The sequence below is a fragment of the Anguilla rostrata genome, chromosome 4 (assembly GCF_018555375.3).
Source record: "Anguilla rostrata isolate EN2019 chromosome 4, ASM1855537v3, whole genome shotgun sequence".
Taxonomy (NCBI): domain Eukaryota; kingdom Metazoa; phylum Chordata; class Actinopteri; order Anguilliformes; family Anguillidae; genus Anguilla; species Anguilla rostrata.
Genome location: NC_057936.1, coordinates 22,524,695 through 22,540,456, shown reverse-complemented (window position 1 = coordinate 22,540,456; position 15,762 = coordinate 22,524,695). Strand labels below are relative to the sequence as shown.

The 15,762-nt window shown below is 40.5% G+C and overlaps 1 protein-coding gene across 1 annotated transcript in view; it reads left to right on the top strand.

The window, feature by feature from the left end:
* Positions 1–13,760: 13,760 nt before the first annotated feature.
* grin3bb (glutamate receptor, ionotropic, N-methyl-D-aspartate 3Bb) overlaps positions 13,761–15,762 on the top strand; it is a 53,305-nt gene continuing 51,303 nt past the window's right edge. The window contains exon 1 of the mRNA XM_064331416.1: positions 13,761–14,362. Within this exon, the coding sequence (XP_064187486.1) occupies positions 13,910–14,362 (453 nt within the window). The 5' untranslated portion in view covers positions 13,761–13,909. The remainder of the gene's footprint in view (positions 14,363–15,762) is intronic.

Sequence of the window (15,762 nt, the reverse complement as noted above, 5' to 3'; positions counted from 1 at the left end):
TTCGAGTGAATGAGTATTTTTTTCCTGTAAAATTTCATTTGAGATTTGCCTCTTATTTACAATTCCCCTTTCTCCATAGGTCTCCCATTACTCATTGGTCATTCTGAAGGAAAAAAGGAGCTTTTATCAGGGGTTTGTCTTCAGACTATAATATCAATATAATTTGCTGTCTTGTCTCAGTATATATGGTATTGCTATCTTATTTTTTGGTATAGACCCTTCCCATTGAAGACCCCAGCAAAGAGAGCTCTGTAATGTGAGACAGAAGAGATGGGATGAGAAGACAACAGTGCCTGTTTACCTCGTAGTGCGCGTTTTTCTCACCCAGTGACTTTCACATGAGAGACAGTCTCATTTCAGCTTTAGTAAATGAAACCGCACACACAGCAGTCGCGTTTATCCCAGGGTGTGTATGGAGTGAAAATATGTTTGAACACATCGCTTTATTCCCCAGAATCCCTCAGACTCAAACACCCATATCGCCCATGTGAAAAAGTAATTTCTTAAACTTAGCTGGTTGCACTGCCTTTAGCAGCAATAACTGCAACCAAACGTTTCCTATACTTTGATATCAGTCTTTCTCAATGCTTTGGAGGAATTTTAGCCCACTCTTCTCTGCAGAACTGCTTTAATCTTTACTATGACAAGAATATGCATTGCCTGTTTATTGTCTGGAGCACGTTCATCTCACCTCTGACTTTTGCATGATGAGGCAGGCTCATTTTTTTTGAACACATCGCTTTGTTCCTCAGTCTGTCTCAGTCTCCCCAACGCTCATGACTCTAAGACGAGCCTCGTAGCTCCACCGACGGCCTGCGTTCTATTGCGCCAATTAAAATTCTGAACGCATCATGCCTGCTTTCCAGCCCATTTTGTTCATTTGGCTCAGGACTCCTCCCCTCTCCAATCACTGACTCTGACGTTAAAGCAGGATATAATGTATTCAGATGGCTGGCCACTTGCTGAATCCCTCACAGAGGTTTATGGAAATGAGTAGTTTGTTTGTCTGTATTGCCTTAGCAGGGCTACTTTATTATCTCACTGAGACGCACTCAGCTGAAATCAATGGCAGCGATATGGAACTCGAAAAATCACGCTGATTGAGGCGACCTCCCGGCTGCGTTAACAAGTACAATCGATACCGAATCTCTCGTGTTATCTGTGATCTGATATACTGCTTCATCAAGTAGGATGAAGTAGGACATTGCGCACTGGTGTGATTGGAACGTTCGTAGCCCGGTTTGTGCTGAATCCCGTTCTGCTTCTGGGTACTTAGGGATGTTTTCTTTATCATTGGTCTGTTTTTTTCCCCCTTCCTTTTTCAGCAGGACTATCAGAGCAAAATCAGAAGCACCTGTTCTTCAAATGCATTGAGTCAGCCTACTGGGAAAAGTGCGTTTTTCCACTGATAACGCTTTCCTCCTGAAGTGTGACCCAGGAAATCTTAAAGTAGTACAGCTATGACAGGCAGCCCAACCAAGAGGTGAAGATTTAATTAGCATTAAATTTAATTTGTTGTCGCCATTTTGCTCAAGGTCCCTCCATCCCTTACGGAGTGTCTCCTGTCAATTTCCCAGCTTTCAAATCCAAATAGGCATTCCAGAAGACTGCTCTTCTCTTTCTGTTCCTCATTGATTTATTCTGTGAAAGGGGAGATATGGGGTATGACTGAGACTCTGTGGCTCCTGCATTTGTAGTTATACTTTAAAGATTCAGTGATGAAATCTGAGCTTGGTTTTTTCTATAGCCTTAAGCAGTTCAGATATGGAGCAAAGAGGTCTGCGTTCTCATCACAGCTGGTACATCCCCTTCTCAGTCACTGTCATGTTTGTGTGGAAATGGCCCCTCAGTCACCAGTGGACCTGTGCTCTGGTATGGGTCACGCCCAGATGGGGGGTGGGGGAGGATGGCGGAATTGATTCCTTCATCTCCCACCAAAATAAAAAAATGGCATTGAAGAGAATACTTAATCGCGATTTTCCTGCAGTCGACCGTTTCTGAGGAGCGTGGCCGATGAAACAATGTTCCGTCCCCATTCTGTCCTTGCGCATTGGCCTTCTGCTGGAAAATCAATAGAGAATCTTTCTGTTTAATCCTCCCGAGGGGTGAAAGGTGAAGAGATATGAAATGAGGTGGGCGGGCAGTGAAGCTGAGCTGGAATGTTCGTCATGCGCTATATTAGCAGAGTGAGATGTCGTCCAGAATTAATGAAGAGATCTGTGAACCTGATTATTTTCTTTGCGGGGGCTGTCCCATAATACCTTGCATGCAGAGACACTGATCAAGCCTTATATTCAGACCGACAGCCATGGCATGAAAATGCTAAATCGACTGAAATGGAGTCCATAGAGACCCAGCAGTACTGTATGTAATATGGCTAATCCTTCAGCATGTACCATTTTGCACCTCTTTTCTAATTTGAAGAAAGCAAAGTAATTGTTTCCTGTCTTAAAAAAAAACAAAAAAAAAAACATTAGTTTTCTCTCACACCTTTTTAGACTGAGGCAGAATCGACAGGACTTCAGTCCTCTGTAGAAAAATCAGTATTTATGGATTCAATCCATATTTATGCAGGGGTCTACCAGTTGCCAGAAAAACAAGCAATTATGAAAGTAGATAGCCACTGAACCAACTGTATAACCAAACAAAGGGACAGAGATGCCAAGAATCCATTTTGATCCCAGCTTATGAATGGCCTGCTACTGAGAAGTAGAATCAAAACAAACGTGCCAAATTGTAATGAAGTTCTGAGCAGCACCGCGGCTGGTTTCCACTAAGAGGGACTGCCCCGATCCTTGTGCCTCTTTTAATCCTCAAATTAACCAGGAAGAGCAGAGTTAACGAGATGGAACTCATTAAGTTTTATCTACAGAAGCTGGGTATCCTGGTGAGGTTGCACAGAAGGGGCACATGAGAAAAGAACGCAACAAAACGCAGCTTCGTGGGGACGGCCCTGTCGCGACACAGTTTCTGCGGGACGGACTACACTCTGGCTCATCCCTCCCCTTGGTTTTGAACAGCAGGCACTTTGGGAGACAGGCAGGGGAACATGAGACGTATCCAAACAAGTGGAGCTGGAAGGACTTCCTCCCTTGGGTCACTCAGAGCACATCGAGTAACAAAATTCCTGATCAAAAAAGCACCATAATATTTTTGTCTGTCCCTCATTGACTATAACATTAATTAAACCCTGCCATGTGGGGAAAGCTGCCGGTAACAGGGATTTAGCTGCTAAGAGTAAATGTATTTATTAGTCCTCCATAAAGGAAGGCTGCTGGTGCAGTAGGAACTCTCAGATACTGACACCAGTGTTCAGATTTGCTGGTGAGGTTTAATATTCTGACAGGAAAATGTATGCCTTTGTAGTGTGGCATTCCTTCCACAGGCTGGCAGTTGTAAACATTACTGTTGTCGTGCAGCTTTACACACCATATAACAGCCCCTGTTTATCACTTGGGTAATACAAACCCTCATGAAAGTGAAAGTAGCCGTAGAATTAGACTTAAATTAAATGTAATTATCCTTAAGCTCGATCCTCGTTAGCTGAAACTCTTAGGACATTAGCATACCTGTTGTGTAGTCAGGCGCTGTGAATTTTTGCATAGCTCCGTATGATTTAATCTTGGTGCTTCAGCGCTATCAGGACTAATCAAACTGTGGCTCCTCACTGGGAAGGAATATTGCACGCTTTCATATAACCTAAATTTGATGTATTTATTTTTTTGCTTTGGGTAAAGGAATTTTGCCTTGCTTTTATCGTTCCGCATAAAACTGCTGTTGGTGACTACGGTGCAATGGTGACGTTACCTAAAACAGCGGTAAATTTTCTACGGCACCTTGAATGCCAAAACCCCCGCTGGAATGTGCGCCAGCATTTGCTCTGTGAAAGCTTTAAGATAAAATATTTAGAGTGTTATATTTTGAGGGTGCCTGAGTAGAAACGGGTGCAGTCTTACAATGGAGAGAGGGGTGAGAATTGTGAGTGACAGATGAAAAATACAAATGCGGAGAGGCAATGAGGAAAATTCCGACACTGGCAGAATTAAAGCCTGAATGGAGACGGCTAATAAGCATAGCAGAGAGTGGTGAGGATGAAAGGGAATGGGAGACGGATTTAAAAAGTATGCATGCGAGAGAGGAGAGAAGCAGCCTTTCCCCTACCTATGGTGTGATCCCAGCTTTGGTTGTGAGTTTGAATCTTTGAATGATCAGGAGGACAAAGTGGACTGGATTGTAAGTGAGAGGTAGACTAGTTTAAGATGAGTGTACATGACAAACAAAACTTTTGTGCCCAGGTGTTTTTGGGCTGTTCTCATTGAAAATCAATCAGCGAGCTCAAGGAGGCTGTACCAGGAAGCTGGACGATGGATAATGCAGCATGACTTTTCTTTTAAGGAGGCTCCCTGAGCAGGTGCCCTTGTAGAATGTTTTGTTTGCATGTGTAAACTGTAAACGAAACGGAACCCCAAGCAATCTTATTTTTTGTACACCGCAGACAAACTTTAACTGACAAAAAGCAAATATGTTTCCGAGTAATGGCCTTGTTTGGGTGCACGAAATTGAATATTGCAAGGCATCATTTTCTAATCTAAAAAAGCATGAAGCAATCTTTCACTGGAAACTTTGTATTTCACATTCTTTAGTTCTTCTCCTGGAACAGTCTGTACCCTCCACTGAGAGGTCCACATTTAATGAAGTGGAAAAGAAAGAAACAGTTATATGCACATCGATGTGTCTCAGCCTGGAGGTCTGTCAGTCCTGGTCCATGGGTCCTCAGTTGCAGCTGGGGAGATTCCTGCAAACCAGGGGAGAAAATAATATCAACGGTTGAGCCTCTAGGACCGAGTATGGCACTTAGATTAGTTTATTTATTTTTTGCTGAACTGGAATTTCACAATGTGTGACTTCTGTAAATGTGCTGCCTTCATTTCTTGTATATCATTACCATGATAAGTTCTGCAGTGAACTTGGTGAACCCTGTGTAGTATTCCTTGTACACACACTGTATTTGTGCATTTTGAGGCATCGTTGAATTTATTCCCACACTAGCCAGAAGTGTATAAGGAATGCATAATATTTTTTATTCGTCTGTGCCTGGGTGCCGACTTTGGAATGCCTCCACGTATCCCGTAACTCATACATTTGCAGAAGCTTTATCTTTACCTTCACTTTAACTCCCAGTGGTTCTCAATGGCTTCTTTTCCATCAGGGACCACAGGCCTGGGAACCACAGCCAAGGGCTTAAGCACACCCTCTGAAGATCCCAGTGTTGTTCCTGGCCAGCTTTGACCCTGCTAATAACAGTAATGACTGGTCATTGCAAATCTCTTCTAAAATGTGGGAGCTGCTGGTGGCTCACCCTGTTAATGCACTGTTACGGTAGGTTGAAGAGCCCCACGGCTGGTATCGACTCTGCCAGTGCTGACTGTGGCTGGCAACTCTACTGGGAGGTGCAATATTTGGTGTAGCCTGCCCTTGTCTAAGTGTGGAGGGTTGCAGTCAGCTGGGATTATTGTCTTCACTCACCAGCAACCACTGAAGGTCAGTTGGGCACCCACAGTTGGTTTGCTCAAGCTGTACATGAAGTGTCTTCCTCTGACTCATGTCCGTACTCGCTCAACTTGTGGCCTCCTGATTTGAAGGCATGGTTTCCAACAATGAGTGCAGCTGCTGAATAGGACTGGGCATTGCAATCCAGGAGAAAAGTGTGGGAAAAGAATCACAAAACCACGTCCCCTCCTGTCTCGAAGGCATGAGGCCAAGAGCAAAGCTTAAAGATAGAAATGCCTAACGCAGAGGAAGAGGTATGTGGCCCATTCACTCTGGCTCCTCAGAGATCAAGCGCTATGAGTGGACACAGGGTTATATAGAATACTAGGGAATGCTAGACTATCTCCAGGTGCAACGTGCACAGCTAGCAAATTAGGCCGCTTTATTCTCACCTAGGGTATTGAATGTGTCTTGGGAAGTCTGTCTGTCCATCTATCCTCATCAAATGGTGTAGTAATGATGTTTTACCACTAGAGGTCAAGGTAACTTAATGGTAGAAAGGGTCTACGGCGCATGATTTCACTTTCTATCATTAGGACCCTGCATTTCCAGAAACCTGGTTTTGTAACTTTTATTACAGGTGAAATCAAAACACCAAAAGTGTTTTCATAGCTGCTGTAGTTGAAAATGTATCAAGGTAATCAATTCATTGTGAATTAAATGAATGTCTAATAAATTATCGCAGTTAAACTGAATGGATTAGACCTGAGAATTCTGACATTGAAATAAGCATTTGGGTTTACTTGCTCGAACTCCACATCCACCTGTATGACTATTGATATTGTACTATGTGATACTGACCAAAGCTCCCCCCCCCCCCTTCAAGGTGGCACCACTGGGTAACTATGCATAGCATCCTTCTACTATTGGCCACATTCAGAACTGCCATAGAGATTTGAGGCCATAATCCTGTGGGGAACATAACTGCATGGAGAGCTCCCATGTTTTATTTTACCAGAAGTGCACTAATGCTGAAAACAGCCTTCCATTATTCATCATTTCGTTCTTACATGGCAAAGGCTTAATATATTTCAAAATATTTTGAGAGTCAAAAAAGTTGAAGTTTCATGTAAAATATTAAGTACAGCATACAGTACAGCTAGCACCTTGTAGAGAGGGCAATTATTAAATATTTGTCAGATGTTTTCAGGGCAAATTTACAATGTCTAAAATGCATTACTAAAATATGTCATGAAGCAATTATTGTTTTACTGTTATTCAGTAATAAGAGAAACACTTTTCAGAATATGTTGTGTGTCAAGGATTTTTGATTCAGTACTTCTTTGCTCAGCTAAAAGTAAAAAAACTGCAAATTACGAGTCCATTAATCATATTTTATAACTGGAAGCGATTAAAACATAAACATATTTTGAATACTGCTGTAATGAAATGTATAAATAATAGCCCTGAGTACCACTCAGTGTATTAAATTGCAGTTGTTCCATTAGTAACCATTGAATCAGTAGTTGTGGTGATTCATGTACTGCAGTGGGATATATAATGAGTGCCCTCACAGGTGGATTCATGTGGAGGCTATATGAAACCTCACTACCGGACGGCTACGTTCCTGGCAATGAGGGTCCAGTTGCTAAAGACTCAGTAAAGTACTTATTGTGTGCACATACACTGAGCTTGGTGGTACTTGCAGGGTTTGGTATTCCTGGAGAGTAGATTATGTGTGATCCTGTATACAGACCATGGTCTTCACTAAATCAACATTTGCCCTTAATTGTGACCAGCAAGTAAACATTAGCTTCTTAACCCTTTTTGTCACAAACTCAGTTTGGCAAGTTAGTTATAGTGATTTCTGTTCTATGTAAAGAGAGAGGGAAAAAAATATATTCTTGCTTTTAGTCAAAGTTGAGGACAAATGTTTGTTGAATCCCAGCCAGTGTTTGGCATCCATGGTGTCATCTGAGGTTCGTCCTATTTAGATTAATTTGTCACTGCCAACACCCAGATTTGGAGGACTCCATTGTATTATCCAACCGCTTTATTGATGGGTAAAATAGCTTATGATTTGCAGTGTTGAAAAAATCATTCTGCTCTTGTTTGATGTTGAGAGCACATCAAACGACCTTCGGTATGCACTTATTGTATGTTGCTTTGGATAAAAGCGTCTGCCAAATAAATGTAATATAATGTAATGTAGCTCAACAGTCCATCTTGCACGCCATGGAATATGCATGCCTTTGTTTCCAAGTTGCCTGGCTTCTTAAATACCCAAGGTGATGGAATCATCTGACAGACGGTTAATTAGAAATACGAGCTGCCAACAGATGTTGAGAACCGAAGAATGATGTTTTCAGACAGAAAAAATGAAATCACACGCCCCCCACCTCTGGGAGGAAGCGGGAATCAATTGGAGATTTCCTTGTTCTAGCATTAATGAACCAAAAGAAAGGTAAAAGTGATCTTTGCAGTAATATTTGAGGAATAACTGCATTTTCCTTTGATGATAACGGTATAAGAGGACTGAGTGAACACAACTTCGACCATTTGACAGTGTTTTATCAGTAGTTACATCTTATTTGAGTATGCATGTTCAGTAGCTATCCATAATAGAACACTAATGGACTTTACTTGGGTATGGTAGACTTGCTCAGTTGAAGACCTCTGTAATACTATTAAATTTTAAAGACTGAATTAAGCTTAGGACATTTTTTTAACATGCACTGTATGAATCTAAAATAACTGTGGAATTTCTGCCTTATAATATCCTACTTGTACTTGAAACGCCTTTTTAATTGGATGTTTGCATGAATGTATCTGCATGTGTGCTGTTTGTGCCTATATATTCATGAAAGTCATTTTTGCCCCCGCGTAGTGATCTACCTGGCTTAAAGAGAATGTAAAACATGTGTCCTGTCCCTGTTACATTTCACGCACACGCGGTGCTGTGGATGTACCAGGAATGTTAAAATGGCTCCCTGACATTTAAAATCTTCTAGCACCGGTTTGCTTATTTAAAACCAGTGATGGTCTTATTGTAATGTGTCAGCTGGCCTGAAAATGGGGAAACAATTCAGAGTGGTGTCCTTACTGTATTTTTAAGGTATTCACCGACCTTCAGGTGCCCGGGGAAACAGAAATGCAAAAGATCCCATCATCCCCTCTCCAGTGGCTCCAGGGGCCCAGGCAGTTTTTAGTGTGCGTTTGAGCATGGGTTTGTGATCGGAGGGAAATATGGCTGGCTTTTGCAAAGAGCAAGCTTGAGCGCTGAAGACTGCATCTAATCTTTTCAAATTCCTCTTTACCTTATTCGTTCAACATGACATTCTCCTAGAGGAGGTGGGCTGCGCCCCTGTTTCCTAAAGCACATTCAGGTAACAATTGGAAGTGGAAATAATGAAAAAGGACAGCAGGAGAATTATCTACACAAGTGCACGCTTGTGCTAAGAGGAAACGGTCATGGTAATTCCTTGGAGGTAATTTCTGTTTTAATTGGTATGTGATTCACGCATTGGTTGTCTGAAGACCTGCTTACATTCAGTAAACCTGTGGGAAGTCTGTACACACTAGCAACCATTAAAACCACTGGGGGGACTCCGAGCATTTTTTTTTTGGTCTTCTTGTCGTATTTAAACCTCAAAAAAGACTAGCAGTTATGAAAGAATTTAGTACTTTTACAGGAGCTGCAGTGCAAACAGTTTTTGCGTCTCTAAAAAGTGCAATGCCTGAGACGCGTTAAGCAGGAAAACATCAAGGTGCTTAATGCCGTCTGCTGATCAATACACTCTTCAAGAAAATTTGCTGTCAGGGTTCCTCTGAAGTGAAATCTGCACTACTGACAGAGGGGAGAGCTGTAACTCTAATGGATTTGAGTTGTCTGTTCCCGTCTCAGTATCTCTGGGTGGGTGTTGATACCGAAGCACATTATGCATTCCGTTGAAGTAGGAGTGATTGAGCAAACAAGATTTAATGGCTGCGTGATTGTGCAGTGCCACTTTGGGGAATTAGCTATGTTTGTGCAGTGGGATGAAGTTTTGTCTTCTACGGGTCTGTGGGTTCAAACGGCCGCTCTCGGTCTGTGAATGAGTAAAGATGGCAGTGGACCAAAACATGGTACTAGTATGCAGTTCAAGTACAAGGACAAATAAATGCGTGTTTGTTTCTGAGCGTGTAAAGGAAACTTTATATGAAGCACTAATCTTATTATAAAGATCCAACATTTAATGTCCTGAAAATTGAATGAAGTGTTATTTTCTGAGATCGCTGCCTTGCCTTGTCTTAGCCTTGCCTGGAAGAAAAGACAAGGTCAACATCCCCAAAACACTTTCATTGCTCGCTTGATAGCATCTCATAGTTTTCAATGTTCAGCTGATCTCTGTCATCTTAGCCATTATTGCCTATGGCATCATTTACAACAAATGTTTTTTGGAGAATTCTGCCAATGATTCACTACTTCGTTTTAGTTTCACAATGGGTTTGTCATTCTGCTTTTAAAATGAAGCGTACTGACAACATGCTTGGCCTTGGTCACCAAATGCACAATTGAATGGAAGTTGTGAGTCTTTAAAATGACGGTTTGAACACCATGAAACTAGAGCTGGCTCTCTGAGGTGCTTCAAAAATGTTTTTGCAATCAGTGAGTCAATCTACTGATATACAAAAAAACTTTATGTGCGTCTCATTCTTTGAAATAAATAAATAAATAAACCAATAAAAATCATCTTGATGTCTGTGCAAGTGATAAACTCAACCAAACCGACCCAAAGTCTGAACCGATCATCTTTTGTTTGAAATTGTGATGGCACCAAATATCATTGGAGTTCAGTTCAAGAATTCCTTCCATTCCCCTTTAATTATAGCCACGTAAACCTGAAATGCATTTAATTTGTTATCAAAAACTGCATTTCACACTTTGTCACCTTTTAGATTTGACATGGAAGAGAAAGTTTCACATACAAGGCAATATCAAGGGACACTGTCTACAGACTATTATCTGAGCTCCACAAATGCCCATCTTACCAAGACTTGGATCTCCAGCTGTGTAATACAGGCTCTGTGAGGGTAGAACATGCAGTATTTCCTTTTTACTTGGAGGAGTGTGAGGGAAAGAATTCACACATTCCGTACATCTTAAGCCTTTGAGCACATTCCCCAACACAATGTTCCAATTAAAACCAAATTAGTACGCCACTCATGTAGATAAAGTGTTCAGAACGTTAGCAGATTCAAACAGTAATCTGCAATCAAAAGCCTGAATATGTGTCAGCTCTGTAGCCCCCAAGTTTGGGCAAGTGTCATATTAGACATGTAAAATGCTCAATTTTATCAGCTTATTAATGAGCACTTTTGCTTACATTATGTTTATATTTACGAAACCATTTGGAGAATTTGGTCTATCCCTTTACAGGAGGCATTGTTAAATGCTGAGCAGAGGTTAAAAAAAAAAGCTACAAGATGTTAACACTATTACTTGGTGCATGCTACTTATGTAACTAGGCCAACTGAGTTCTGTAATGTTAATAGTCTATAGAATGTAAATTGCTGGTGCTCTCTTATCCCATTCAAAGTCTGTTCAGACAGAATTCAAGTTTAAATAGTATTACTGAGCAGAACGATGCTGCATTTGGTTATTTATGTAAGGTTTAATTTGATGCAACACTGTACATTTTGTAATTAATTAAATAGTACAGAAATGAATTAATGTGTTTGCCTGTGCAGGCTTTAAAACAAACTACAAATACTTAGGAGATTCAGATTAGCAATTCATCATCAAAAAATATTTGTGATACCATATAGTCAGTGTGGTAGACAAACATTTGTGATATAGCTTTAATTTAAACAAAGAGTTTATTAGCGAATATTCCAGATGTAGAAATCTTGAATGGATGTGGTGAGTGTGACCATTGCAAACCTGTTTGAATAACTGTGTTTACATTACATTGCATTACATTTATTTGGCAGATGCTTTTATCCAAAGTGATGTACAATAAGTGCATACTGAAGGTCATTGGAACAGGTCCGATAAGATACAATACTCATTTTGTAACAGTTATTCATAGCCATGAACACATGAAGTCCAGTTCACACAGTAAACATTACTCTCTGACCTAACCTATGCTCAGTCAACCTAGGAGGCATGACAAGCTACAACATCAAGTACAATACAAAGTACAGTGTGGGTGCTGGAAGGAGGTATATGTAACATGAAAGTGACACAGGAGGTACATGTGTAACATGAAAGTGCTATAGGAACAAAGTAGAGGGATAGAGTAGTGCCCCGCAGAGTGGTGATAGTTAACTAGTCCGGGTGTAGTATAATGTTTACTCATTATTTAATTGAGCACTATCACTCCCGCAGGGGTAACAATATAACCACCTGCTAAATGATGATGGGGCCACATGTTCAAGAATTCTGGGTTCACATTTTGTTCAGGACATCCTAGTTCCATGTAATGCTTAATGACTGCATTTCCGAATTTTTTTAATGTTCGACTGATAGATGGCACCTCCAGCAGCCCAATATCCCCATCAATGTATTGGTTGTTGGGTTTAGTTGATCAAGAGGAAAGAATGCCACCTACTGGCATACAAACATTGCCTCCTGTAGAAATTTGGCTTTCCTTGGAGGTCTCTTATCTGTTTTCAAGTGCAGAAATGTATAGAATCTCAGAGAACTATACTGCCATGCCGTTTGTTTGCAACCACTACTGAAATTGTAATTGCATCTTGTGATTTGATATGCAAAATTTTAATTAAACTATGAATTCTCTTCTTTAAAATGCATTATCATGTTTTTGTGATCCACAAAAGGTCCACACTCAGTGTCTCCCTTTTTTTTTTGGTAAGCTAAAAATACAAATGTTTAAGTACACTGCCTTCACCAGTGAAATATTGTTTTTTATGTATTAACTCTAAAACGGTACAGATTTAATAATTCGAGAGAAACTGCCAGTCAGTGTAAGACAGTAACAAGTAGCCTAGTTAACTCCTGGCATTTAATTCAAAAGAGCATAAACACTCTAAATTGATCTTACATTCTTTTAGTTCTTAATTTAAAAATAGTAGTGCGCAGAAATCCTTCAGTAAATTAATTTAAATGAAAGGTCTACACTCCGTGTTTTACATTTATGTAAATTTCAATGATTCAAATGTTCCAGCGTGCCATGCTGTATTCATTGGTGTTTCTGTCAGTCCTTGAAGTAAAAAATATATCACACAGTTACACGAAATAGCAGGGCGTATCATGCAAATGTATGAATGCCCTGTTACACGGTCAGTAATGTTAATTAACCCATTCCTGACCCTTTACCTGAACTGAAATCCTGATCCGCCTCAGCACTAATCCTAAATTGCGTTCATGAATGACTAAAAACCTTAGTCATTCATGAACGCAAACAGGTATAACATAATTGGTGTTTCTTCTTCGCAATGATCAAATGTGATTTAGCTTTCTGTAAGATTGTTGAAATCGCCTTGAACATAAAGGTACCTTGATTCATATAAAGTCTGAATTTAATAATTGACATTCCAAGATCAAATGTTTGGTTTAGTAGATCATTTTTGGCTTTAGTAAAACGATGCTGGTAGCCTACAGTGTGCTTCTGGTTGAGTCAGTGGATTCCCTTAATACATACTGTAGATTTTCCCAACGAGACTGCTCGTATTTTACCCATGTTTCCCTAACCGTGCCAACTTATGCCAGCGCCGCAGTACTGATGTGTGATCAACGCACTCACTACATCGTTTGAAATATTGTAATGCTACCCACGCCATAGTCACCGTTTATTATAATTCGACGTTTATGACAACGAAATACGAGGGCTTACTCTGTATTTGTTGAACTTCTATGATGAGGCAATTCTGTACAAATTATATTATTTTGACTGTGTTTATTTGGGTCAAGTAATCTCCCTAGGAAACTAGAATTTATTTCTGGGGAAGAAAAAAAAAAAAAAAACCCTCCCCAACCCCGGGAGAAAATATACGCCGAAATAAATAAGTAAATAAAGTTTCGCATTACGGTACCTTTGTTTTATCAACATTTAATTTGATCTACCCCAAAACACTATAAAATATATCGAAAATATACAACCTATTTAGTATTGAAATTTGACTATTAATGATCGTGGTCTACAAACCATTCACTTGTCAATATCTGCCTCACAACAGCTTCGCCGGTGTTAACGCCGAATGACAGCGGAACGGCATCTCCGCCTTTCCACCGTGCACCCCCTCCCCTTCTCCTCTGTATCCTCACATTCGCACTATAACTCCCATCTATAGATCACCACTCATATCATCGTCAACAAAACGGAATTAAGAACAAAAACAAGGAAAAGGGGCAACGAAATAAGGCAAGCAATGCTATCTTCTGACAATTCCTCATTCCGATTGAGAGCGAAGCAGGATGCATTTAATCTTCTCAAGATTCTTGGCATACTTTTACTTCGGGTTCCAAGTCGTTCTCCATTCCTTCATCGACCCTTGTCACCTACATCCCCAGCCTTGCCACATCCTGGCGCAGATAGGACATACCGTGCGCCTGGGTGCCCTGCTGCCTACTCGCCAGCCAGCCAGGGTGCAGGCTGCCCTGAACCGCGCCCTCGCCAGTCTCGCTCAAACTGGGGACAACTTCCTTCCATACAACCTAAGCTTGGAAATGGTGCCGCGCGAGCCCCTCAACGGAGACCCGGAGTCCCTCTTCAGGTGCGTCTGCCAGGCTATCGTTGTGCAGGGGGTCTCCGCCGTGCTAGCCTTCCCCCAGACCCAGGAAGAGCTTGTACAAGTGGAATTTATGGCTTCTTTTTTGGAAATCCCTTTTATCAGCATTATTGAACAAGGAGAACCACTGAAAACGCAAGTAAGTGCAAGAAATTGTATCTTTACGCTTTGTGTCAATTTAACGCTTTGGAAGTTACCAGTGATAAACTTTGGTTATGATGCGCACCTGCAATTCTCTTTTGGCATCGTCTCTCGAAAACAAATGGTGCACATGTAAAGTATCTGAGCATGTTTCATCATTACGCTATATTGGAAAAGTTGAAGTACTTGTTTAAAATGCTTTTGAACAGTGTTTGTTGCTTAAAACATTTTCACACTAAAATAAGATTTCGTTTGTCTACAATTCCAAGGTTAAAACATTGTAACATTTTAATGTATTATATTATTAAGACGTTTCATTGGATGAGGTAAACGTCAGAGAAAAAATTGTGGACCCATATATTTTCCGTGGCAGTAGCCCCCAAACTATTTTATTGTTTCATGGAAATATCAGGCTATCATTGCCGTTGTTCATGCGAGTTTTTGAAACTTATTTTTAAATTACTTGAAGTAAATTCATGACTGGGACATACTGTGTACTGCCGGTGAAGTGCGGGTACGCAGAATAATTAGTAGCCTAGCTCTGCTGTTTGCCCAGGACTGTGAGTCACTCTGTTGTTACGAATGTTCCATTGTTCAGCTATAGCTAAAATGCTTCACTGTGGCGTTCTCGGTCTTTCGTATCTCACTAATAACATCGTGGTTTTAAGTTTCCTTATTGATGCGGCGCCTGTTTAAATGAAATACGAAACCGCATGGCTGATGAGTAACTAAGACGGACATTAAGGCAGTGGAGTAAGTGATAGTTTTCTTTGGGGCGCAATTGGTCCTGCGGTGGTTTCACATTTGCATATCATTTAGTGACGTTTTTTCATATTCATACAATTTCTGTGATATTTATCAAGTTTTTCGTTGTTTTGTAAACATCTCTGTCAGTTTAACAACGGGCATTATTTTATTTATTTTTATTTTGTTCGAACTGATGACTGGGATGTTTAAATTACAGTAACGCAGAATGAATAAATCCGGTATGCCATAGTCATGCCATCTATCAGTAGTTCCCCCCGGCAGATGTGAAGACTGATACTACTTTTCAGTTGTGTGAATATATAACATATCCCTGATGAGAGAGTTCATGCTTATCCTCAAAATATGTTCAATTTAGTCATAATAAACCAGTTTGTAGACGTTTCTGTAATCAATGCTATACTGGTTTGGAACATTTTATTTTATTACTTTAGCAAGTAAGCATGTACAACATTTTAATAAGATGCTACCTTCCTCTTCATCATAACAAATTGCTGGTTGTTGTAATGGTTGCTGCTTTCACTAGATTTTATTCTCCTAATTTTCAGCCACCTTACCTTAGAAAAGATCAAACTTAAAAGCAGTTTTGGCAGTGTGAACCCTTGGTGCGTGTTCCCTGGGTGAGCTAGGTTT